This window comes from Corvus kubaryi, unplaced genomic scaffold, assembly GCF_017639235.1.
Source record: "Corvus kubaryi isolate FWS band 111438036 unplaced genomic scaffold, C.kubaryi_AGA036_p1.0 37391, whole genome shotgun sequence".
In the NCBI taxonomy this organism is placed as follows: domain Eukaryota; kingdom Metazoa; phylum Chordata; class Aves; order Passeriformes; family Corvidae; genus Corvus; species Corvus kubaryi.
This window is the reverse complement of record NW_024581130.1, coordinates 11,652,764-11,676,160: the sequence shown is the minus strand read 5'-3', so window position 1 is coordinate 11,676,160 and position 23,397 is coordinate 11,652,764. Positions and strand designations below refer to the sequence as shown.

Sequence of the window (23,397 nt, the reverse complement as noted above, 5' to 3'; positions counted from 1 at the left end):
TTTATTTACACTTCAGCAAAGCAAGTGGAAACAACAATGTACACAAGCACAAATACAATCCATATGCACACTGGTCAAAGTCCAACTGACATACAGAGCAATGTGTGCAAGTGCAGCAGCGAACACGAACACAGAGCAACACAAGCCAACCCCCTATCAGTACAATGTAACAATTGTTCTATTTCTGGAAAATTTAGGACATTTTATCGTTCCAGGAAACCCAAAACAACAGCAGCACCTGGAGAAGAAAACACTCATCCACCACACACCTCCTTCAGCTGACACACAAACCCACCCTCGCTCTCGTCTCGAGAGCGCCCCATGGGAACGCGGTTCCCGGGAGCCCCAAAATCATCCCGCCTGACAAATCCCCGGCACAGTCGGCACCCAAACCCTGGCGATGAACGGCACCTCACAGACCGGCCGGGTCCCACATAAAAAAAGTCCAGTGAGGAGGGAAAAAATCCCCAGCCAGCGCAGCTGGGTTGTTTTTACTCTAAGTTTAAAAAGTAGCTGAAAAGCCTCAAAGGCAAAACTCACACACACAAGGTCAGAACCATTCCACACCCGCACTCTTCTCACAGAGCTCCCCACTGCCAATATGGCTCAGAACGATGCTGATAAAGCATTGAGACATAAGAAAGCCCTGTGACACAAGACAATGGACACATCAACACAAACTACCTAACACAGACAAGCTGAAACTGCCCAGCAGGTTCAAGTGACAGATCCAAGATTCCTAGTACAACATGAGCCAGAGGCTGATGATGCCAAAGGAAAGAAGGCTCTATGGCAGCAGCACTTGACAGTGAAAGATAACTCCTTATGAGAAGTTAGTGCCAAAGCTGTTAAGAGGATGCTTGAGAAGGTCGGTAGGCCTAGAGAACAAGGCCATGACTGCCAGGTGATAAAGGGATCCATAGAGAACAGCTCTGCTGGCAAAGGCCAAAGTGACACCGCAAAATGTGACCGACAAATCAGCACAGCATGTGTGCTGAGATGCACACATGCTATGCTCGGAAGCGCTCCAGGGTGGCTATGCCGATGAGCAGGTAAAACTGAGAGCATGACAATCGTGCCAGACCCGAAGGCAAGCTCCGAAGGCAAAAAGATCCACAACGACATGGAGACTAAGAAGGCCAATGATGCAAAACTTACAAGAACACAGAGATGGGTTGGAACTGCTGACCAGCAAACACACAGGTGATGCTGAGGAGAAACCCTCTCCCTTTAGTTCCAGTGGGCCCATCCCACTACACCCCTCTCCTCTCAGCTAACTTGAAATTGCCTCCTGTGATTCCCAAGGTTTTTCCCTTATCCCAACCACTGTTCCCAACACTTAGCTCGCTTAAGACAAGTGAAAAAACCCATCCTGAACAGAAAAGAGCGCATCAGCGCCATGGACATCAATACGTTCTTTGCAGTCCACTTTGGCAGCTGCAAAAGATGGAGAACAACGAGAAAATTCAGACTGTGACAACACATGCCAGAAGAGACCCCTTCCACAATGCTCCTCTCTCTCGTAACTGCTGAGGCTCATCACTTACCTGCTGTTTCCAAACTTCAGCTCCACACCTGCTCACAGTACCTAAGACAACAAAACAGAACATGTGACTAATCACCCTTGACAAGAGCAATCCCCAGACTACTCCACACCACTGCCATGGGCTCAGCTCATATCTTCATCCAACTCCAGAGGTGGCCGGGACAACACCTACAAAACCAAAAGGGAGACGCTTGGCATGCTGCCGCACACTGCTCACCTATTACTCACCCTGTCTAAATGCCAACTCACCTGCTCACCTCTGTTCCTTGGCACACCTAGGGCAGCGGCAGCACCTGCAAAGAAACAAAGCAAAAAAGCCTGCTGAGAGACTCCGAAACCACAACCTCCCCACTCCAATTGAAGTACACTACCCCTCTACCTTAAGCTTGCACCCTCCTGGCCTCCAGCATCTGGGTCAGGCTATCTTGTGAGTGGATCACCTGAAATGCACAAACAATAGCAGATGCTTAGAACTCCACCAAAAATTGATACCTGAGCAATAACAACAGGTTCTGTCCACTGGTCACCACTCACCTCGTTCCATTGACCTTGAACGCTGATATCCAGCATTACTTCCTAAAAACAGACAAAGAACAATGCTGGAACATAGCCACCACTTACCCTGCAAAGACAAACAGTGACTGATCTTCCTGTGGGAACCACCTCACCCGGTACAGGGCGCTCTGCCACAGATTCAATCCATCTGCACCTGAAAGAAAGTTATGACAAAAGTCAAAGTGCTGTATGATAACTTTACAGCTCCAAACATCTTGTGCCAATCTAGAAATACCATCTTGAGTCCAACTATACCCTACATTACAAATTCCAAGTCCCCAGCACACAACTCTCCCACCGATCACAAGCATAAGGCTGTTGACCAGGAGGTGTGGGTAACTGCAAAACTGTGGGCTGGACAAATTAACAGTATAGTCTTAGTTCTATTACACCTACACACCAGACTATGTGGCAGGGCAGAGCAGCCCCAGGCCAAATACACCCATTACACAGGAGATGACAAACAAGGGGATGCAAGGAGGAGAGAAAACTCTCGACAAGAACAACCGCAAGGAGCAAGAGAATGCAGAATGAGATGACAGTGAGCCAACGAGGCTCAAAGAACCCTAGGAAAAAGATGCTAACAGAACAACTTATTCCAAGAACTTCCTGGCGAAACTGCAAGGATGTATGCCCGAGAATCATACAGTCAGAATCCTCTACCTATCTTCGCATCTTACAAGCCCTAAGCCAATATAAAGGATTATCGTGGTGCACAGCGGTTGATATAGCTCAGAACAAGACCATGAAAGACATCCAACTCAACACCTCTAAAGAGAGACGCAATTCTGATACATGTCCAAACTCACTAGTCAAAGGCTGGACAGTGTCAGTACCGGGCCAAGGAATGCAGAGATCAGAGATGCTAAGGGTGATGCCCAGCACTTCCTTATAAGCCCCTCGAAGGGGTAAGACAAAAGACACAGAACACACAAAAGACACCACACACACCGGGACTGCTCTGCCCTGCACACCTCGGCATTGTGACCAAAAGCAAGACTGTCCCTTTATGTGGCCTAAGGGGCCCCTTCTTGGACATCCCCGTCTCCAAAGCTGATTTAAAAATCCCTCCCAGCAAGCCTGACCCAGCACCCCCCTTTCATCCCCTCTGTGGGTCATAACCCTCGACTTATCTCTCAGACAACTGGGGATGTAAATCTGCATCCAGCACAAAAGAAGATTGCCACCTCACCACCTGGGAAGTTCATGCTGCTGCCAGGCTGTTCTCGGTCGGCTACAGTAAAGAAAACCAAACATCAGTGCATGAACTTATTGGCACATCGGCCAAAACCCAACAATTGTGCTACTCTCCTAAGAAGGCCCAGGTCCTTGGGCCACACACTTCGGCTGCGGTCCGAGGCCGATGCCACCATTGCAGGGCATACCTGGGTTAAGAGGAGACAAGGTGATGCGGCATCCCTGAAACTTGAGCAGACCCTCGCTGCTCCTCCCTCCCTCCCTGACTCGCTGCAACTCCTCAGCCATTGCTGAAGGCTACCTGGATGGCACCTTCTAAAGGAAAAGGTAAAGGCTTCATTGCAGAGTCCCGTAACACTTCTGGAGGGCTCACAAGGGCAGCAAGCCAGGTCTGTGGGCCAGCTGGCAAGGAGATTCAGCATAATAAAATTGGCCCACCTAAAATACACAAACGACAACAGATGCTTAGAGCCACACCAGAACTTGGCACTCAAGGCATAACAACTCATTCTGTCCATCAGTTGCCACTCACCTCGCTCACTTGACCTTCACTGCTGATAACTGGCTTTACTTCCTAAAAATAAAGACAAAGAACAATGCTGGAACATAGTCACCATTTACACCTCTCCTGAAAAGCCAAACAACTACAGACGTTCCCAGAGGCAAAGAGGCAAAACAAAATGGAAAGGTGTGTACCCACATAGGCAGCTGTGAGACCACACCATGTTCAGAATGCTCCCTATATCCTTACAATATTACAAGCCCCAGAACATTACAACTCACAGCTGGAAACGATGGATGGCAATACAGCCAGGAGCAAGGCTTCAAGAGACCTCTGACTCAATGCTCCCAAGATGCAATTCCAAGACATGGCTGAACCTGCCAGTAAAAGAACAAACCATATCAGTGTCTTGCTGAGAAATGCAAATGTTAAGAATCTAGAGATGATGGCTGACACTTGCAATAAGGCCCGTGAGGGAAAAAGGCAGAAATATCTGACCCAAAGGATCACAAAGACACACTTAGACAACACAACACACTAGATAACACAAGATAAGACTGGAACTGCTCTATGCTGCATGCCCTACAGTTGCAATCAAAAGGAGAGCTGCTCCCTTGAGCTATCTCAAGAGGCCCCTTTGAGGACATCCCTTTCCCCTCCGCTAATTTTTAAATCTTTCCTGGGAATTTCTAAGCTGCTACCTTGCTATTGTCCCATCTCCAGGTCGTGGCCCGCAACTTATCTTTTAAATGACCGCCAACATGACTCCACATTGGACACGAAATGAGTCCACCTTGGCCATTTCAGAGAACCCCGTGATTGCTATATTAGCCTCTCAGTTCACTACAATGAAGAAAACCAAAATAAATGCACGAGTTCATTGGCACATGGGCCAAACCCCAACAATCCAGCTACTTGCTACCTCCTAAGTGCACCCAGATCCTCAAGTGTCTAGCTTCGTCCCAAATCAAAGACTGGGATCATGATCATGATGGACCCCTGCATTAGCAAGAGACAAACCAGCATTTCTGTGAGTGCAGTGGATGCATTTGCGTACCTTAAAACACAAACACATCTGCTATGCTGGTGGAAAAACCTTAGGGGGCCCCCCAAATGGATACTGGTTCTCACTGTGCTGCCTTCAAAACCCCTCCCAGTAATTCCCAACCCAGTACCCTACTCATACCCCCTCTCCCAGTCACAACCCTTGACTTAGCTATCAGAAGCCTGAATTTTGCCATGGGGAGTGTCTGTTTTGTTACACAATGAATTTGCTGAAAAAGCTTGAAGTTCCATACTTGACACAATCTAGAATTTCAGGAACCTGGAACGCTCATAAAAAAGAGAAACCAAGAACAAAAATGGAAATCACAAAAACACCTTACTACCCCTAAACACCCAACCCAAAATTGTGAATTTAAATACTCCCTGTGTTGAATGCTATCTTCTTCACAATGTCTTCAAAGCTTCTGCTACTTTAGATACCAAAAAATGTTTTCTGAGAAAAATCTGCAATAACCTAAAAGGCCCCCTTCACTAACATGCCATGAAAGCTCTTACCCCAGGCAAACCCAGAAAGGAAATGAGCTGCTTTGTTGAGGGCTGGAGTTAATATACCCCTGGCCGGGTCCGCCTCTCATTCCCACAATGCCTGGGAAAAGGGAGGTGGCAAATACCACTAGGTATAAAAGCTCTCACAGGAAGTGTAGCTACTTGGTTTTTCTGACTTAAATTCAGGGTGAGTTAAGTACTGAACAGAAAAGAAAACTCTTCAGGGAAATAACGATACCGGCTTTTTTGATATGACTCTCTTATGCAAAAGGGCAGGGACTGGGTAAGAACTAAAACTTTATGTTTTAGTGGCATAGGTAGATAAGTGAGATAACTTGTTGTTAATTTGTCTAATTGGTCCTTAGTAGTATTGATAAGTAGTACTGCATATGTGGCTAAGGAGGGTGGAGAACAATAGTAGTTATATGAATGGTCTAACTTTCATAGGGGTTTCTAATTAGGGCTATATGCAGTATAAATAAAAATAAGAAAAAATAATAGATTCCTAGGCAGTGTTGGGGCTATATATGTGCTAGGGTTGTGCCTCTACAAGATATTTGATACTGGGACAGAAGTACCCTAAAAATGCAGGTTTAAGCCCTTAAAATAGCCAAAAAAGGGGATCTTCCTTCAATTGACCCCCTTAAAATGAGAGAACAGGACATGTTTGCCTCCCCTTAAAAGAGTATAATGGCAAACAAATGGTTTCTCCCCTTTAATTTAATCCCCTAAACTATTGAAAGAAGAGGGATGTCTTGGTTTGAAAGACAGGTATCTGCCAAGGAAGACAGGAGTCTCCCTTGGAATGGCAGATGCAACCCCCCCCTTCCCTCCGAGTTGTTATAATTTTGAAATCAAGGGGGCTTTTAGGCAAAGATGTGGGAAATAGGAATAACAGTTCTTTACTATTATATATCTATATGTGTATAACCAGTCAGACAAACAGCAATAACTGTGGCAGTAACAGCAATCACAAACCCAGTGCCAGCCTTCTCGGCTGTCAGGCCCTTTTCCCTCGGGTGCAGTTCCGCTCGCAGCCGGCAGGGGGCGCTGGCGGCTCCCGGTGAGCAGGGCAGGTGCGATGGTTCCCCCGCGCCTGCAGGGGGCGCTCCGGAGCGAGCTCAGGGAGCACGTGGCACCGGTGCCCTGGGATCCCGGGAAGGACGGAACAAAAAAAGCTTTACAAACCCCTAGGCAGCCGATCCCGGTGTCCGGGCGGAGTCTCAGGAACGGCAGGGACGAACACAAATCCCGGGTGGCCGACGAGATTTATCCAAACTGCGGAGCTGCGCTGGGAACCCCCCGGAGGCCTGGGCAGGCAGGGCGTGCAGGGCTACAGAGCAGCGAAGGCTCGAACCAACGGCGGGGACAGGGCGGCCGCGGCCCGGCTCCTAAGGCCGGCTTGGGATCCCGGGGTTTCTCTGGCAGAAGGAAAAGCAGCCGACGGAACACCTTCCCTCTCCGTCCAAACTCCAGGAACTGACTGTCTGCACACCCAGGTGAAACAAAAGAGTAGCCAGATGCACCCCTCCCCCAGAGGCTCGGTCCTTTGTCTTAAATGCCCTGCAATTTGTCCCCCTAGCAACACGAATGGGGAAGATTCCTTTAACAAAAAAAACCAAAACAAAACAAAAAAAACAACAGGAGAGCTCCTAAAACCCCAACGAAGGGTTTGCTTTACTTTAAGTCTCTCAAATGCTGGAAAAAGAGGGATTTTCCCCCTCAATTCAAATCCTTAAAAAGGAGGGGCAATTGGGCTTCCCCCTCGGTTTAAGCCTTAGGATGATGAAAGTATGGGAGTTACCCTTAATTCAAACCTATAAAATAGTATTATCAAGGTTTTCCCCTTCCATTTAAACTGGAAAGTAGGGATTCCCTGTCAACTGATATCCCTAGCAGTATAGAAAAGGCGGGGTTTCCTTCAACTGATATTATTAAAATTGCTGGGGACATGGATTCCCCCTCAAGTTGAACAGTGATAATTATGGAAAAGGAAGTGTTTCCCCTCAATTTAAACCCCTTTTTTCCTAGTAACCCCTTTCTTTTCTGGGGGCTCTGGGGAGGGACTGACAAGCTGAAAGGGGAAAAGTTGAAGGTTTTCCCCGGGACCCTACATGCTGCCCCACCTGCTCAGGTGCTGCCCCTTGGCAAAAGGGCTTTTCCCTGGGCTTTTTACTGAAGCGATGGTCTGTGCCCAGGTGCATTTGGCTGCTCCCCAGCCCCTGCTGGATGCTCCAACCATTGTTCCTAGAGGGACACTTGGGATGCCTCCACTGGCCCCTCTCAACTAGCAGCTCCCTGCATAGCTATGCCCAGGAAACCACCGGCAAGCAGCCTCTGGCAGGATCTGCTCCCTCCTCATCCTCACTTGGTTGCACTTGGGGCTGCTGCACCTTGGGGTGGGAGGTGAGGTGGGGAAAGGTCCTGCTGGTTGTTCCCTCCCCTGCATCGCCCATTGTCCACCCCTGAAACACCGGGATCCAGGCTTTCCTTTCTGTGGAAAAGGACCGGCCTTTTCGTCTGGGTGCCTGTGGCCAAAATTGGGATTCTGCCTCAAACGTCCCTATGTCCTATGTTTGTAATTACTGAAGAAATTCCCCACAGATCATAAGCAACTACTGGTAATTTTTCCTCTGTAATCATTACTGAATTGTGTTTCTGTTGAAGTGTTTGACACACCCCTTAAGGGGCCAGGGGTTTAGCCGGGTTGTTTATGGCTAATCCTAACAGGCCCAGACTGAACCTGAGCACCCCCATTGCTGGTCCATCCTGCATTTCAGTGAAATAAATATTGACATCGTTTATAAGTACTCCCTCTGCCTGTTACTCAGTCGTTCCCTGTGCATCCAGGGAGCAGATTTACTCTGCCCTTTGATCCCACCTGCAGCTCTCTGGCCCAAATGCCAGTCCTTGCGGACACAGTCTAAGCAGAAAACTACTACAAGAGTTTGCTTTTGAAGTAAAATTCTTATTGCATCTGGCTTATAATTAAAATAAATACCTGTGTTGATGGTCATTGTGGGAAAGCTTTTCAGAGGAGAAAATATCCATTTTGGTATCACAGATCCCATTTTGACAGTATTTCATTCTTTTGGGTTTGGGAATCCTGCCTGTGTAAGACATCTAAAAGTTAGTGTTTTGCAATTTGATCTTTTGAAATTGGGTCATTCTGGTACTTTGGAACTTGGTGTTCTGGTATTTTAAAGCTGAGATTTTGAAACCTGGTTTTCTTGTGTATTTTGGAATTTGGTTTTCTATTACTTTGCAACTAGGTTATTCTGGTATTTTGGAAGCTAGTTTTTTGTATGCTTTTTTTTTTTTTTGTAGTGGTGTTTTTGTGTGTGTGTATTTTTGTAACCTGGGGGTTTGGTATTTTGTAATGTGTGATTGGCAGGGGTCTGGGACATCCTAGTTGACCCTCTTGGCTTCATTTGCCTTCTTCCAGTACAATTAACCTGGCACAGGAACTATTAAATCACAGACTCTACAGTGAGATGCTTCCTGAAACAGAAATAAATTCCAGCTGCAGCAAAGCCCACGGCCACATTCAGAAACCCTTCAGCAAAGCTACTGGAAAAGCAAAGGTGACATGAGGTGACCTTGGAGCTCCAGAGTACTAAGGCAAAGATAGGGAACCAGCAGACAGTCAACAGCTTCTACTGCTTCTCACTCCAGCCACTACTGCAAGTGCAGCTTTCCCAGAATTTCATGTCCAGTGTGTGTCTCTTCCAAGCTCAACAGGTGAACAAACAGGTACTCCAGGATTTACTTCCTTTGGACTGCACAGATGCCACCGTGAGGAAGTGGAATCCAAAGGCAGATTTAAAAATGGTCCTTCCTCCTACTTGGCGCTGTCTGTCTCCCCACTTTCTCCTTCCAGCAGGATGTGGGTGCTACTTCCTAGAGGCAAGAAAACCACCTTTCAATTCAATACAACACCTTCCTGGGAAAAAAAAAAGGACACTGGGAGCCAGCAGCAATTCCTTGGTGCTTCTGCTCACAGCTATTTTCCTTCTACCAAGGTCATTCCTGTAGGATCTTATCTTGACAAATGTTTTTTTGGTACAGACTCACTGGAATTTAGCCTTGTAAAAAACATCTGGCAAGACTTAACATTAACCCATGTGATAAAGGAGTGAATGATGAATGTTGTCTTTCGCATATCGGATTTTAACATTTTTAAGTGGTAATGTACTATGTAGAAATAGTTCTAAGGTAAAATGTACTTAAGTAGAAATGAGAGTAAGGTAAATTGTAACTTCGAAATAGTTGTAATATGTTAAGAAATGTAGTAATAAACACATGGTAGTAAATATCCTTTGAGTTGAGAAACTACGGAGCCAGGAACCAAGACCTCTCAGAGAAACAAAGATAAACGGCATGCATCCCAGGAAGTCTGTTATCAAAAGTCACACTTCCCAAGGAAACTGTCAGCTACAAATTAGGTTGGAGACTGGGGAGGCACCAAAGAGAGAGTGCCTGTTTTCAATGCTGACGGAAGAGAGCAGAGACCAGAGAGGGGGGGAAAGGTGAGTGAAGTATAAATTACTTTCTGGACTTAATGAATATGCAACAGCTTGAGAGTACTTAAGTCCACAGTAAAATGAATGGAGGGCGCCTCTGGCAATATTGCCAAGCGCTCCAGCGCTGTGATATACCTTTGTTCTACTAATAAATGTTCAATATTATATTGCTACGAATTCAGCTCACTAATTAATCTTTCCCACCCAGAAGTTCCAATGCGGCACTGCACAACCGGGATTCCACCTCCTGTACCAGCAGCGAGAAGCAGTGAACAAACCAGGACCTTACAGGTGAATCAGCGGCACGTGTTCAGCCAAGAGCAGCAGCTCCACCGCGCGGCCTCGGTGCTGCTCGCCAGGAGCCGCCGGCGCGGCCGGGACACAGCGGCCCGACCGCTGCCTGCCGCCTCCCGCCCGTCCCCAGCGACGCTGGCCCCACCACCCATGCCCCCACACCGGGAAACGCCGCGGGAAATTGCGCTGAAAGCGCCAAGTCCGTGTCGGAGTCGGGTTCAGGCAGCCAAAACCACGCCTGAGACGCGGGCTCGTTCCGTGGTACCACACCAAAGACGGCGGCTGGGCCGAAAGTGGCTCCTGCCAGCACCCAAGATGGCGGGGGCGGTCGAAAGTCACGTGATACCACACTACAGATGGCGGCATCCGTCCCTTTGGAATAGGGACAAAATGGTACCGCGGAGGAACGTCACTCCTCAGAAAAGCGTCTATTTGGCTGCCTGAACCCGACCCCGACTCCAACGCAGCAGACCCCGCGGTTTTAGCGCGATTTTCCGCGCCGTTTCCCGGTGTGGGGACGCGGGTGGTGGGGTGAGTGGCACCGGGGGCGGGCGGGAGGCGTGCGGGCGGCGGGACCAGCTCTGTCCCGGCCACGCCGCGCGGCTCCTGCACAGGACCCCCCCGGGGCAATCCGAGGCATCTCAGCGGGGCGCGAGGAGTGCAGGGGCTGTGGGGATGATGCAGCGGAAGCTGCAGGCGGTACCCGCAGGGGCGGGGCCCCGCGATGGGCGCTGCACCGGCGGCTGCGGTTCCGCCCCCGTGTCTGCCCGAGCGCGCCCCGTGGCGCGGAAGGCGCGGGTCGCTTTTCTTCGGCGGCCCTATTCCCGCTGTGCCAGCGGCAGCTGCGTCAGGAACGGGGAAAATCCCCTTGGCTTGGGCAGCTGTGGAGTCTGCCTCCGCAGTGGAACACTCCGCGCTCTTCACTAAGACCATGTTGAGCCATACGAGCGGCTGAGGGTACGGGACTTGTTCAGCTGCAGAAGAGATAGAGCTGGGAACTTTTTCGGGGTCTGCAGCTTCCTCCCGAGGCGCAGCTCTGGTGTCTGCTTTCTGTGACCAGTGATAGGACCCGAGGGAACGGCTGGAGCTGTGTCAGGGGAGGGTTAGGCTGGATATCACAAGAACGTTCTTCCCGCAGAGGGTGCTGGGCACTGGCCAGGCTCCCCAGGGAATGGGCACGGCCCCGAGGCTGCCAGAGCTCCAGGAGCGTTTGGACAGCGCTGCCAGGGATGCATAGGGTGGGATTGTTGGGGTGTCTGTGCAGGGCCAGGGGCTGGATTGATGATCGTTATGGGTCCCTTCTAACTCGGGATATTCCACGGTTCTATTCCACGACTGCTGTCGGGAAGACGCCGGCTCTGGCCGGCTCCCACGCGACCCGAGGCGCTGTGAGTACCGCAGCTCTTTGCCCAGCGCGGTGACTCAGTGGCGGCTCAGTCTGCACGGCTGCTCCTGAGCCTGTCCCTTAGGTTTTGCTCCTCGTAATAATCCCGCAGCCGGGCTTACGGTTGGCTGCGCTCAACGCACGGCTCGGTTTGTTTAAACCACAGCTCCGTCCCACCGCGGCCCCCGTGCCCGCCCCCGTCCCCTCCCTTCCGGGGCGGGCGGCGCAGTGCGGAAGGACGCGGGGCCGGGAGGAAGCGGATCCCGCCGGCTCCGCGGCACCGGGCGGGGCGGGCGGGCGGGCGGACGGTGAGTGGGGGCTATCGTGGGGCCGGGGCGGGGGGAGCTCCTACGGGCTCGGGTGCCAGGGGCGATGGAGCGGGCGCTGCCAGGCGTGTCCCGCTGCGCTGTGTGGGAAGTGCCGGCCCGGCGGTGGGAGCCCCGCGGCTTGGCCGTGCCCTGAGCCCGCCCGGGCGCGGAGCGGTCGGGGAGAGGCCGGAGCGGGAAGTGCGTGTCCGCTCTGGAGGTCAGGGAGCTGCCGGGAAGGGAGGGCAGAAAGCCCCGCTCCAGGCGCTCCGGAGCAATCCTCCTTCGCTGCGTTTTCCCAAGCCTTAGCACGGAAAATTGGGGTGCTCTCGCATTTGTTTATGGTTTGTTGCAGTGTGCGAGTTTTGTGGGTTTTTATGAAGATCTCGCTCGTGTGTGGCTGATGGGGCAGCGTCACCAGTACGACACTGCGATGTTTCAGCCGCCGCAGGGCAGGGTTTAAATCCAAACCAAACCCTGCTTTCGTTTAAAAAAGAAAAAAAAAAAAAAAGGCAAAAAAAAGCCGAAAATAGGTTGACATTTTTGAACGATCCTTTAAAACATCTTGACGGCTTCAGTGTTAAAAATATACTGACCTTTTGTACAAGGTCAGAATTAGTAAAATAGATCTAAAAAAAATGGAAGGCTGCCCCTCTGCTTTTGGCATTAGTTTACCATGAAGGTGGTTGCTTCTCTTCCATATTGCTGGTAGCTGGAAAACCTTCTTTTCTTTTTCTATTTCCCTAAGAAGGAATCATATTTATTAAGTATTGGGAAAGAAATTGCTTTAAACTAAAAGAGAGTAGGATTAGATTTAGATATGTTCCCTGGGAAGGCGGTGAGGCCCTGGCACCGGGTGCCCAGAGAAGCTGTGGCTGCCCCTGGATCCCTGTAAGTGTCCAAGGCCAGGTTGGATGGGGCTTGGAGCAACCTGGGATATTGGAATGTGGCCCTGCCCATGGCAGGGGGTGGAACTGGATGAACTTTAAGGTCCCTTCCAACACAAACCACTGTGGGATTCTGCAAAATTCTAGTTGTCTCCAAGAAGCTTTTAAATAAATCCACATTTTGAAGGTGTTTCTCTGTGTAGTTCTGGTTTTGAAACACTGTTACGTCGTCTTTAGCTAATCCCTGTATTTGTTTTGGAACGTAGCTAAACTAAGTCTCATGTGGTAGAAAGAGGGAGCGGAGGTTTTTGTTGTTTGTTTTTGTTGAACACGCAAAATCCCTAGGAAAGGATGAGAGTCAAACCCGCTTCGCGGGAGGTGTCTGGAAGTACGGGGAAGTTTCACTAACATCATCTTGTGTTGGGCAGGGCTGCCTGCGATCGAGGCAAAATGGCTTTCAGTAAAGGATACCGTGTCTATCACAAGCTGGATCCACTTCCCTTCAGTGTGATCGTGGAAACCAGAAACAGAGAAGAATGTCTCATGTTTGAGTCTGGAGCTGTGGCTGTCCTCTGTAAGTCGATCTGTTTTGATAACTACGGTGTTAGAAAGGTGGCAGATTGACTCTGTGTGAGCCATTTATTTGTGGAATGTAAAGAAGCAGCAGTTCTCTTTTCCTATTTGCTAATGGAGAGGCTTCTGATTTAAATGAGAAAAGGAAAAGAGACCTTTTCTTATCTTCATCAGTTGAGAGAGAATTTGACACATTTAATTGCATTTTATTATGCATGTATATTTTCATGTCCACTAAATTCTTGTAATGGCTTCCAACAACATCTTATTTCTTTGTTTCTCATCAACCACATTTTGAATACATGGTAATTCATTTACAAGCTAATACTCTGTGTTGCGTTTCATAGTAATAAATTCTATATTCTTAAGTGTTATATCATATTTTGGTTTTAGGTCATTTTGTATGATTTTTTGATGGCTTTTTGATTTTAGCTTTATTTTGTTCCTGTGTTTTTTAACCTAGCTCGAAACTCTCTATTGATTTTTCTCGTAATAAAATGAGTAATATTTGGAGCAAGGTGTCTTGCACTGCAGAGTTATTTTTACATGTTCTAAGTGAAAAATGCGTGAGATATTTCCCTTAAATTCTTGGCCCTCCCTTTTTTCTTTGTTGGAGGACACTAAAATGAGAAGTGCAGAAGAGAACCATAAGGCCTGTACATAGGCTTTTAAAATACATAAAATGATGAAATATGTTTGTGTTCTTTACCAAGTCAAAGCACCTTGTTGCACAGCGTTTCTGAGCTTGATTTTGGCTCTTTTATAGAAAGTTTTCATACCATGAAAGTAGTTTTCTCTTTAGCCAGCACCTGTTAGAGGCCTGGCACTGACTGATGCGGTTGCTGCAGCTGTATGTTGGTCCAGGTGAACAGTGGGTGCTCTTCTCCTATTTTTGAAATTCTCTTTTTTTTTCTGGCATGGTTTCTTCTTACTATGTATTTAAGTAATCTCCTTGACTTTGGTAGCAGTATCCATGTAAGGCACTGTAGTGTCGGTTGGGAATAAGTGTCCAGTCATAAAGGTAGTGAACAGGTTTAGTGCAAGCCATAAAATGTTTTGAAGATTTGTGGAAAAGGTTGTTTTAGCCTGTGTTTAGTAATTACAGAACTTGCATAAGCTACTTAAAGGCCAACAGATGAAAAATTACTTGTTCCTGAAGGTTATGCTCAGAAGGGGCAGTAAGTCACTTCTTGTGCTGGAATACACTGCAGGCACCTGGACAAATGTCCTTCCCTAAACATAAAACCCATGTTAAAGTTCTTGCCTTCTTCTCTGCCTTGTTGTTACCAAGCAGAGGAAGCCAGACCTGAAGGAAGTTTGAAAGCCTCTCTCCCCCTGGGTTCTGTACTTAGTGATAGCTGGTTATTAATCTGCAAAGCACTGTCCCTGGAATTCTAATTGGAAGGTTACACCATAGCAAATGTTCATACTCAGGTGGAAGTAGTCACTGAGTATTGTTTTCAGTAAGCTTTATCAGGATACTGCTTACTCTTTCTCTGTCTGGTACATGGGCATAGTTTTCCAGTGAATATTCAGCAGTGGCATTTTTCTTTAATTCCTTTTTTTCCATTGGATTCCCTAAATTCTTTAGGTTCTGATACTTTTCTTAATGGTTGTAAGATCACAATCTTAAACTGACAGCAGAAGATGCCCAGAAGTTCCCTAGGTCAGGTTTTTTTCCTTCTCTTTTTCTGCTTGCTGTTCCCATCTGGTATCTGTTCTTTTCAATGCGTATTTAAAGGAGTACAATTATTAGTGCCCAGGGAAGATCTGTGAATTGCTACTTCTCTGTCTTGCTAGTCATGTCACAGAATCCAGCTGGAAGATTCCAGTCTGTGCTGTATAAACTTCCAGGTATTGGTACAGATAACAGACAAAGTTAATGAAATACTGTCCCTTGGGAAAGATTTCCCATGTTTGTAAAATCTGTGTGGATGGATAGAAAAATGGTTAGATCAAGTACATATCAATTTAAATCCAGAACAGCGGCACTTTAAACTGTCAAAAACTTCTGAGTTTTGATGATGGTGCTACCGCTTTTTAGACTACAAAAATTGACAATACTGACCTCAAAACTGTTAGACAGTTTTCCAAATATTTTAATAAATACTGGAGATTAAATAAGGTGTTTATACCTGATCATAGTTCTTACCTGTATGTATAATGTATGCACAGCCTAGTGAAATACACTTTAGCATTAAAACTGATTCATGTGGCTCAGTTCCGAGAGCCTTAGTGAACTGCACCTCCTGGAATATCCACGTACAGAAATTTGGCTTTGAGGTGGGCTAACAGAAAGGAATGAAAGCTTACTGATCCTTTAAACATCATCTTAAAGGAAGCACATCTGTCATTTTGCTGAGGGAAGGACAACTGCATTAACCTTCCTCCCCTGTGCCCTCGGTGAGGCACTGCAAGATGATTCAGAGGATTTAGCTCAGCCTCGGTAGGAAATGCTGCACAGCTCAGATGGTGGGTGATTTTCGGTGTGCGTGCCATGTGCTGTTCCAGTCAGCCAAGTTGGAGGGAAGCAGGGAAAAGGGTCGAAGGGATAGTTCAGAGGTGGTGGTTATGTAGCTGTTCAGTTTGAATGTGGAAGCAGCCCAGGCCATGCTTCTGCTGGAAGTGTTCTGTGTGGATTGACTAATGTTGCTGTGACCAAAACACCTTAGCAGCACTTTGCTTTCTTTTGTACATTCAACACCTCTTTGGTCAGCACGGCCCTGGTAGCTGGAGTCTGAGGGGATCCTTCTCAAAGCCTGGTGAGAGCACCTGGGTTTAAATGTCAGCAGCTTCACTGCTGATTTGTTTAGAATTTAGAGGGAGGATGTCATAGATCTATTTTTCTTATATTCCATATGAAATAGGCAGTATATTTATTCTTTGAAATAGGACTCTCTGAGATGTCTTACCTGGAAAGATTTCCCTTACTGGGCAGGAGTGTGTTCTCTCTCCCTCTTCCTGCTGGTGAGTCATCCCAAAACGAGTGGGAAGCTGTCTTTACTCCTGTCGGCTGCCGTGGAGAACATTCTGTCTGGGAAAACACTGAGCCGTGAGCACACCGAGCAGGAGCATCACGCACATCCTTGGACTTCAGTGTCAGAGGAAAGCTGAGGAGAGAGTGGGTGTGAGCAGGAGGAGGCACAGTGCCCACCTGGCTTCTCTGGAGCTGAAGTAAGAGCTGTATTAACCCGTGTGCAGCAGGCACCCTGGTAGCTATTCACTGCCATGGTTAGCAGTGCTACTCAGACCACTCCTTAGTAAGAAAGTTATTCCACGAATTTAGACCAAGGTGATCTCACCAGGCCTTGAAAAACAATCTGGCAGCGTCCCCTCATCCCCAGCATCCTGATCTGAGCCAGTGTGAGGGGTGTGTCAATAAAAGAGGTATCAAAACTAATTAAACAGTTCTTTGGTTGGTTAATTTAATAAATGAAAGGTGACGACTCCATTCTGATTTTAATGTCACCTCTGTGGTAATATTTAGGTGTTAGCTTTAATTTAAATACCAAAAATTTCACTGTCCTAATTTGTCAAAATCCTTGAAAGCCTCAAAACCAGATTGTGTTAATAAATTTTTCAGATTTTTTTTCAGATTTTTCAGGTTCTACATCTTTTCAAGTGACAGTAGTGTGGACTTTTTCTCGCCTAATGTAAGTGAGAAGTCTTGGGTCTGAAGGAAATGCACATAATTTCAGGATTGGGATTTTGTTCCCAGCTCAGAGTCCCATATTCTACCCGGAAACTGTAGCCACTAACTTGAAATGTGTTGTCTCATGGCACCCTGGGAGCCCACCAAGAAGAGAACCCAACCGTAGAAAGCCTGCATGGTGACTTTTAATGTGATCTGAGCCTTTTAATTTTTAAAACTGGGAAACTGATTTCTGGATCTGGAATGAAGCAGGATACATGTTGAACCAGATTGTCCTGCAAACAGGATTGTTGATGGGGTTCCATTTGGGTCACACTGGGAGGGTTGACATATTGCCTTCAAAATAATTGAATCAGTCACCTTTCTTAAATGACTCTGTGATTGATAAGGTGTGCTTATTACAGATTACATTTTTAAATGCTGTTATCTGTTAATCCTTAATAAATACTGACTTGAAATTTTGTTGTTTTTCTCTTGATACTGCAAATGGGGCTTTCTGGCTTTTTTCAGAGGTACATTACAAATTGATTTGAAAATCACTTCATAGGTGTTGTGGTTTTGTGGAGTTTTTTGTTAGTTTGGTTTAGGTTTCTTAATATTGCTTGATAGTCATCATGAAAGCATAACATTTTTCCATTTTTGTAGGACTAAGGATAGGGGTCAGTAGGACTGGTGCCTTGAGATTCTGGAGAGCAGACCTTGGCCTGTTGAGGAGACTGCATAGAGCCCCTTGGGAAGAGAATGGAAAGGAGTGTGGTGTAGCTATGTCTTCCTGATTTCATCTTGGTTTTCAGAAGTTTCTAGTGCTTGTTCTCGGTGTTGTAACACTCCCAATCGCGGAAAGCTCCTTTTTGTACACTGCCCCGAAAGCAAAAGCCTGGAGTCGGTGAACAAGGACCAGGGCAGGATGGAGGAAAGGATGCCATATTTGCCGTTTTCCCCTGTGAATCTTGGCCTTAAAAAACAAATCGAGGTGGGAAAAGAGCAGGCAGTGTAAGATAGAAACACTTAGTTGCTGTGGAAAAGCTTGGAGTTCACACTGAATTAAGTCCAATGTAACTGAAAACATGGCATAAAATGCTTTTGGTTGGTTCTTGGGCACTTTAAGAAAATAAGAATTCATTAGTCACGGTAAGTTTCTCTATTTTTATTTGGTTGCTTGCTTTTGCAACCCTTTGCTGCTTTATTAGCCTTTGTTGGCCTTTCTTGTTGGTCCGAATTTGCAAAGCCCATGTTACTTCATTTACTTTGGGCATTTACTTAGTAGGGCTTAATGAGGATATTCAGCATTCTCTGCAATGGAAAAAGAGAATAAATCCATAGAAGACAGAAAAGGCATTGTTCTGACATGTCATTAAATCTCAGCAGGCACCTTTAAGAAAAATCCTGCAAGAAGTTTGAAACAAAACCTGATCTTTCCGTAATAGTTTCAAATATGGAGGAAGATCACGGCAGCTTTCTGGTTATGGAAAGCTGAGTTTAGAAGAGTACATTGGCGTCTTTAAACCCGTTCTAAAAACAGATTGGAAGAACCAGGGTCTGAAGTTAAGAAGTTCTTTCCAGCCCAGTGGTTTTCTGGTTTAGAAAAACACAGTTTGGTGATGCTGACGAAATGTTTTTAGATTGGCTGCAGGTTCTTAACACTTACCCTGAGTGAGGACTTGGGAAATAAATCCTCCTGCTGCTATAACTCTTTTTATTACATCTGTATTACAGGGATATTAGTGCAATAGGTATCAGTGCAATAAGGTAAAGAAACTTTTTAAAAATCCACTTACTGAAACATTGAATGGGGTTATCAAGCTGTGGTTAAATAATTGTCTGATCTATATTAAATTGTCTGATCCACTTCAGTAAAAGAGCTGGCGGAACAGAAGGGGTGGGCTTGTGCACAGGCAGGGCTATACTGAGATTAGGGAATACTTGTTAGGAAGAGAATTCTAAGTAAAAGAGTGCTTTTTTTATTCTAAAGAAAATATAGGTTTTATTCTAAATGGCATAGCTAGTGTGAGAGAGAGAGAGAGCACAGCAGAATTCCAGGGCAACAGGCATTTTGATTTACTCTTCTTCATGTCATATTCTGTGGTTTTTAGTGTCAAAGGGAAGTGGTGCTGATTCTAGGTACCCACAGCACCTTGATCCCTGTAGATCCAGTGGCAAAGCTGAAATTGTCGGTCTTGCCCTTCCGGTGCAGTCTCGGTCACGAGAAGAAGCTCAGGATGGCTGGGATCCTGCTGCTCTGCAGCGTCTCTCAGCTGGCTCTGCAGCCAAGCTTGCGGGCCGGGCTGTTCTAGCGCTGATGAAAGGGCTGAAATGTACACTTTACTCGCGGGAGAGCAATGGCAGATACACTTCAATTTCTTCTAAAATATGACAGAGTTGTTTTGGGTTTTTTTTCCAAAACCGTCTGTGAAAATTGTGTCTTCCTAATTCATCTATGACATGGCTTTTAAATATCAGTTTTTGTGGACCTGAAAGAGTTTGGATTTGCTTGGAATGTATCTAAGATAGTTAAAATGCGCTCGTGATAATGTTTTTAGAGATAATACTGCCACATCATGGTTTTATTCTTGGAGAAAAAGGGTAATCTTTTCAGGAAAAAAGCAACATTTAGCACTAATTTTAATTGTAGGAGAGCATTCTCAGGCGTCTTACTTGTCTGTGTTGTAGATGCTTTTTATAAGAGATGATGTTGTTAAAAATGCCAGTGTACTTCTTTAATACCACTTGGAGTTTTTGCAGGTCCTTTTTTTCTTGCTTAAAGGCACAGCGTGATCATACTGTGTCATAGAATCAAATTCTCATTTCCCATTATAAAGTGCTATATGCTCATACATTTAGATTTTTTTTTTCCAGAAGCGTCACGTAAACACTGCTTTTGTAATCCCTCAGGTTTTCAGTTTGAAGTGGCTCGTTCTTGGTGCCATGGTATCAGGGCTTTTACATCAGCAAATCTTACTGTGGTTTTCTCTCCACAGCTTCTGCAGAAAAAGACACGATCAAGAATACGTACTCCAAAGTCATGGATGCGTATGGCCTCTTGGGGGTGTTAAGATTAAACCTCGGTGAGTCAAATATGTAGAACTTGACTTTTTCATTTGGGGAAGAATACTGTGCTGCGCCTGTAAAACTGGATCTTTGCAACAGGAACCGGGCTCATTTTTTTCTATTTGGTTTGTTGTTTTGGTTTTTTCTTTGTAGAGTAACTTACAAGTTTGGAGCCCTCCCAGAAATGAGGTAGTGGACAAAAATAACTTTCGGTTTTGCAATCCCTGCTCTTTGCAGTGTAGTTTCTCCTTTTCTTCTGTTGAACTTGGGAACGTATTCTAGATGTTGGTTCTTTTTGTACTTTTTTCAGGCAAACTGAGGTGGGCTTGCATGCCTTTAGCACATAAATGAATCAACATCCTACTATGCTAAGATCCATTCTCTTACCTGTGCCTTTCCTTGTTTTGCAGGGGACACACTGTTACATTATCTGGTTCTGGTAACAGGATGCATGTCTGTGGGAAAGATTCAGGACTCTGAAGTTTTCCGAGTTACTTCCACCGAGTTTGTGTCATTGCGAGTTGACCCAACAGATGAGGATCGTATTTCAGAAGTGCGCAAAGTGCTGAACTCCGGGAACTTTTATTTTGCGTGGTCTGCAACTGGTGTCAGCTTAGACCTGAGTCTCAGTGCTCACCGCAGCATGCAGGAGCACAGTACTGACAATAGGTTCTTTTGGTGAGTTCAGAATTGGTTCAGCAGGCGTTATGTAGAGTAATGAATCCTTCCACAAAGTAATGCCTGGCAAGTTTTTATCCTTGTCTTTCCCAGCTCTTACACGTACACCTTTCTCCCACAAATCTTGAGGAGATAGAATAGCGTTACTTGAACTCTTAAGGGCAGAAGTATGGTACTAATGACAGGATGTTTCTGTGAGCGCTTTGAGTTTCTTAATCGGAAGACACAGACAGATTTTTTTACTGCTTATATTGTATTTTCATCTGAACGTCTGCTGTCGTGTTGTGTTTCAGTTTTGGTGCCTCTTAGTTCTTCATCAGTTGTGTCAGTTTTTTAAATGGGTGTGGTAATGAAGCTTCAAAGAAAAAAAATTACCGTTTTGTACTTTCTGGGTTCCAAAGTGGTGTCGTGTTTATAGGTAGGTTCCAAGAGGGTTTTCAACTTATGAAAGCACTTCAGAAGTTTTGTTACTCAGAAAATTGCTGATTTTACTGAGACGGCAGGTAGGCTGTGCTACAAAGTGCACTTTGCTTGGCTGCTGCACTCCCGATTCTTTTACTGGATATTTTTGAATAAAGTATAAGTTTTCACATAAAGAGTTTTTGGTAGAAGGAATCCTGCTGTTTCTGCCAATCAGCAGCTTAAATAATGCCAGTAACGCACACTGTCGTGTCAGAAATTCTGGTCCCTTCAACATCTGTTAAAAACACTCTGTGTGTCCAAGAACCTCGGAAGGGTGCTGAAGGCTTGGCTTTACGCTGTTAGAACAGGTGAAAAGCTACATCCTTCCCTCTCTTCTGGCCAAAATACACCAAGCCAGCTCTGGCATATGAGCCAATGCTTCTCTAGTCTTTGCCACTATTTTGGTCAGGTAGAGGAATCTGATCAAGTATAAGACAAAATTATGAAGGTAGAAAGTAAGCTCAGGTCTCTTGTAAACTTTGCTATTTCAGGGACATTTAAATGAGAGTTACATCACAAAACTATCGCATGCCTATTTTCCTGTTCTTATTTGTGCTAGTAGCTGTAAATTGTAAGGAGTTAGTAGTTGGCTTAACAGTTTGAGCTGGATTGTAATTCCTTCCACTTATTTGATGGTTGTTTTCTCCCTGATAGGAACCAGTCACTGCATTTACATCTGAAGCACTATGGTGTGAATTGTGATGACTGGTTGTTACGTCTCATGTGTGGAGGAGTGGAGATCAGGACAATTTATGCAGCTCACAAGCAGGCAAAGGCTTGTCTCATTTCCCGACTAAGCTGTGAACGGGCTGGCACCAGATTTAACGTCCGGGGAACAAATGATGATGGTCACGTTGCCAATTTCGTTGAAACAGAGCAGGTATGTTATGCTCCAGTGCCCATGGCTTGGCTGACGAGCCAGTATAAGCCCACGTGTGGTTAGATTTTTGCTCTAAATCGACAAATCTCAAGTCAAGCCTGCCACCAGCAGATATTGGAATAGTTTCTTTGGTGCTAAATTAGGAAGCTAAGTAGGTTACGTAACTTGATCATCTTGGTTTTTAGTGTGGCTTATGGTCAGGGCATGCCTGGGTCTGAGTTGCAGTAGCTTAAGAAGGTGCTGAACTCCTGTGGGTAGCTGTGCTTCCTCTGAGCCCCTTGAGCCGCATGGCCGCATGTGCCACTTCTGGCCTGAGCTAATCTAAAGTAAAGAAATGGGCAAAAGGGATTTTTTGGCGAATACCAAAACACTGGTGTCTGGTGGCTCGGGAAAGATGAAAGCATTCCACTTAGCACAGCTCCTCTGAAAGGCAGCTTGTAAAGCCGCTGTAATTCTGCTGCCTTGGATTTCATAGCTCTGCCCTCATTATACAGAAATGGGAGAACCTGCTAAATCTTTCTTTGCTGGCTTTCCTTGGCTCACTTTCCATGATAACCTATTCCCGAGGGGTTGGTCCTGCAGCCGTGTTCATGCTCCTAGGTTTCTCTGGCTGACTCGCTGACTCCTTCCAGAACCCAGGTGACTGAAGGAGGGCTTTGTCCAGGAAGGGCTCTGCTTCTACACCTCCAGTTTAAGGAGTGTAGTCAGAACGCTCTTGTTACGCTTTCTCTGCCCGAGTTTCCTGGCGTGCCAATGTCACTGAATGGCTGTGGCGTGTTATTCCACTTCAGGTGTCCTTTCCTGGATACTTCATGGATGGTGATATGTTGGTTTCTGATGCAGGAAATCTGTGCAAGTGTTCTGAGTAGGCTGCATGGTGATTTTCTGTGCATTGGTGTTTATTTTAACTGTTCCTGCAGAGATGTCTTACCAAGTTATTTATCTTACTCCTGGTGCAGAAATTACTCAAGCCCAAATAATAAAAGCTGTATTTCCTTACACATTGTGAATTGTGATTCTGCAAGGGAGCGTGAGAGCGACGGAACTTTTTGTAGGAATTGTTCAGAGAGGATGAAGAGAAGTCTCAGAAACGCAGTATTTTAGCTGGTAGTGTGGAATGTGTAATACATAAATATTTTATTTGCTCCACGTTTAGTTAAGGCTAAGAGGTCTAAAATCTTACACTGTGATAATTACTAATACTATGCTTTACTTCCCTTAACAGGTGATATATTTAGATGACTCTGTGTCATCTTTCATACAGATTCGAGGATCTGTTCCATTATTCTGGGAACAGCCAGGGCTGCAGGTAAGCAGGAGATAGATATAATTATACAGATAATTCTTATTCGTGTCCTTT

General features: G+C 46.0%; 1 protein-coding gene and 1 long non-coding RNA gene across 25 annotated transcripts in view; one reads left to right on the top strand and one right to left on the bottom strand.

Moving 5' to 3' along the window:
- Positions 1-179: 179 nt before the first annotated feature.
- Positions 180-10,610, bottom strand: LOC121669283. Of its 8 annotated transcripts, none has more exons than XR_006017685.1 (10): positions 10,331-10,610; positions 6,540-9,251; positions 4,082-4,177; positions 3,831-3,872; positions 3,487-3,613; positions 2,168-3,335; positions 1,926-1,986; positions 1,804-1,839; positions 1,548-1,588; positions 180-1,437 (listed from the first exon to the last, which is right to left on the bottom strand). It is a non-coding gene; the product is annotated as an uncharacterized LOC121669283 (long non-coding RNA). The 8 variants fall into 8 exon arrangements; XR_006017686.1 differs by having other exon boundaries at positions 6,540-8,461; positions 10,331-10,608; XR_006017690.1 differs by lacking the exon at positions 10,331-10,610 and having other exon boundaries at positions 2,168-2,255; positions 3,289-3,335; positions 6,540-10,304.
- A 68-nt stretch (positions 10,611-10,678) lies between these two features.
- Positions 10,679-23,397, top strand: part of SYNJ1 (synaptojanin 1) — a 49,989-nt gene continuing 37,270 nt past the window's right edge. For 8 of the 17 annotated variants that reach the window (XM_042038009.1, XM_042038003.1, XM_042038012.1 and 5 more), the window contains exons 1-6: positions 11,030-11,125; positions 13,173-13,318; positions 19,948-20,034; positions 20,428-20,695; positions 21,812-22,037; positions 23,263-23,346. In XM_042038009.1, coding sequence (XP_041893943.1) covers positions 13,195-13,318; positions 19,948-20,034; positions 20,428-20,695; positions 21,812-22,037; positions 23,263-23,346 — 789 coding nt within the window. In that variant the 5' untranslated portion in view covers positions 11,030-11,125; positions 13,173-13,194. Of the gene's footprint in view, positions 10,700-11,022; positions 11,126-11,839; positions 11,861-13,172; positions 13,319-19,947; positions 20,035-20,427; positions 20,696-21,811; positions 22,038-23,262; positions 23,347-23,397 lie in introns of those variants that run through there. The other 9 variants (XM_042038017.1, XM_042038016.1, XM_042038014.1 and 6 more) reach the window with 5 other exon arrangements.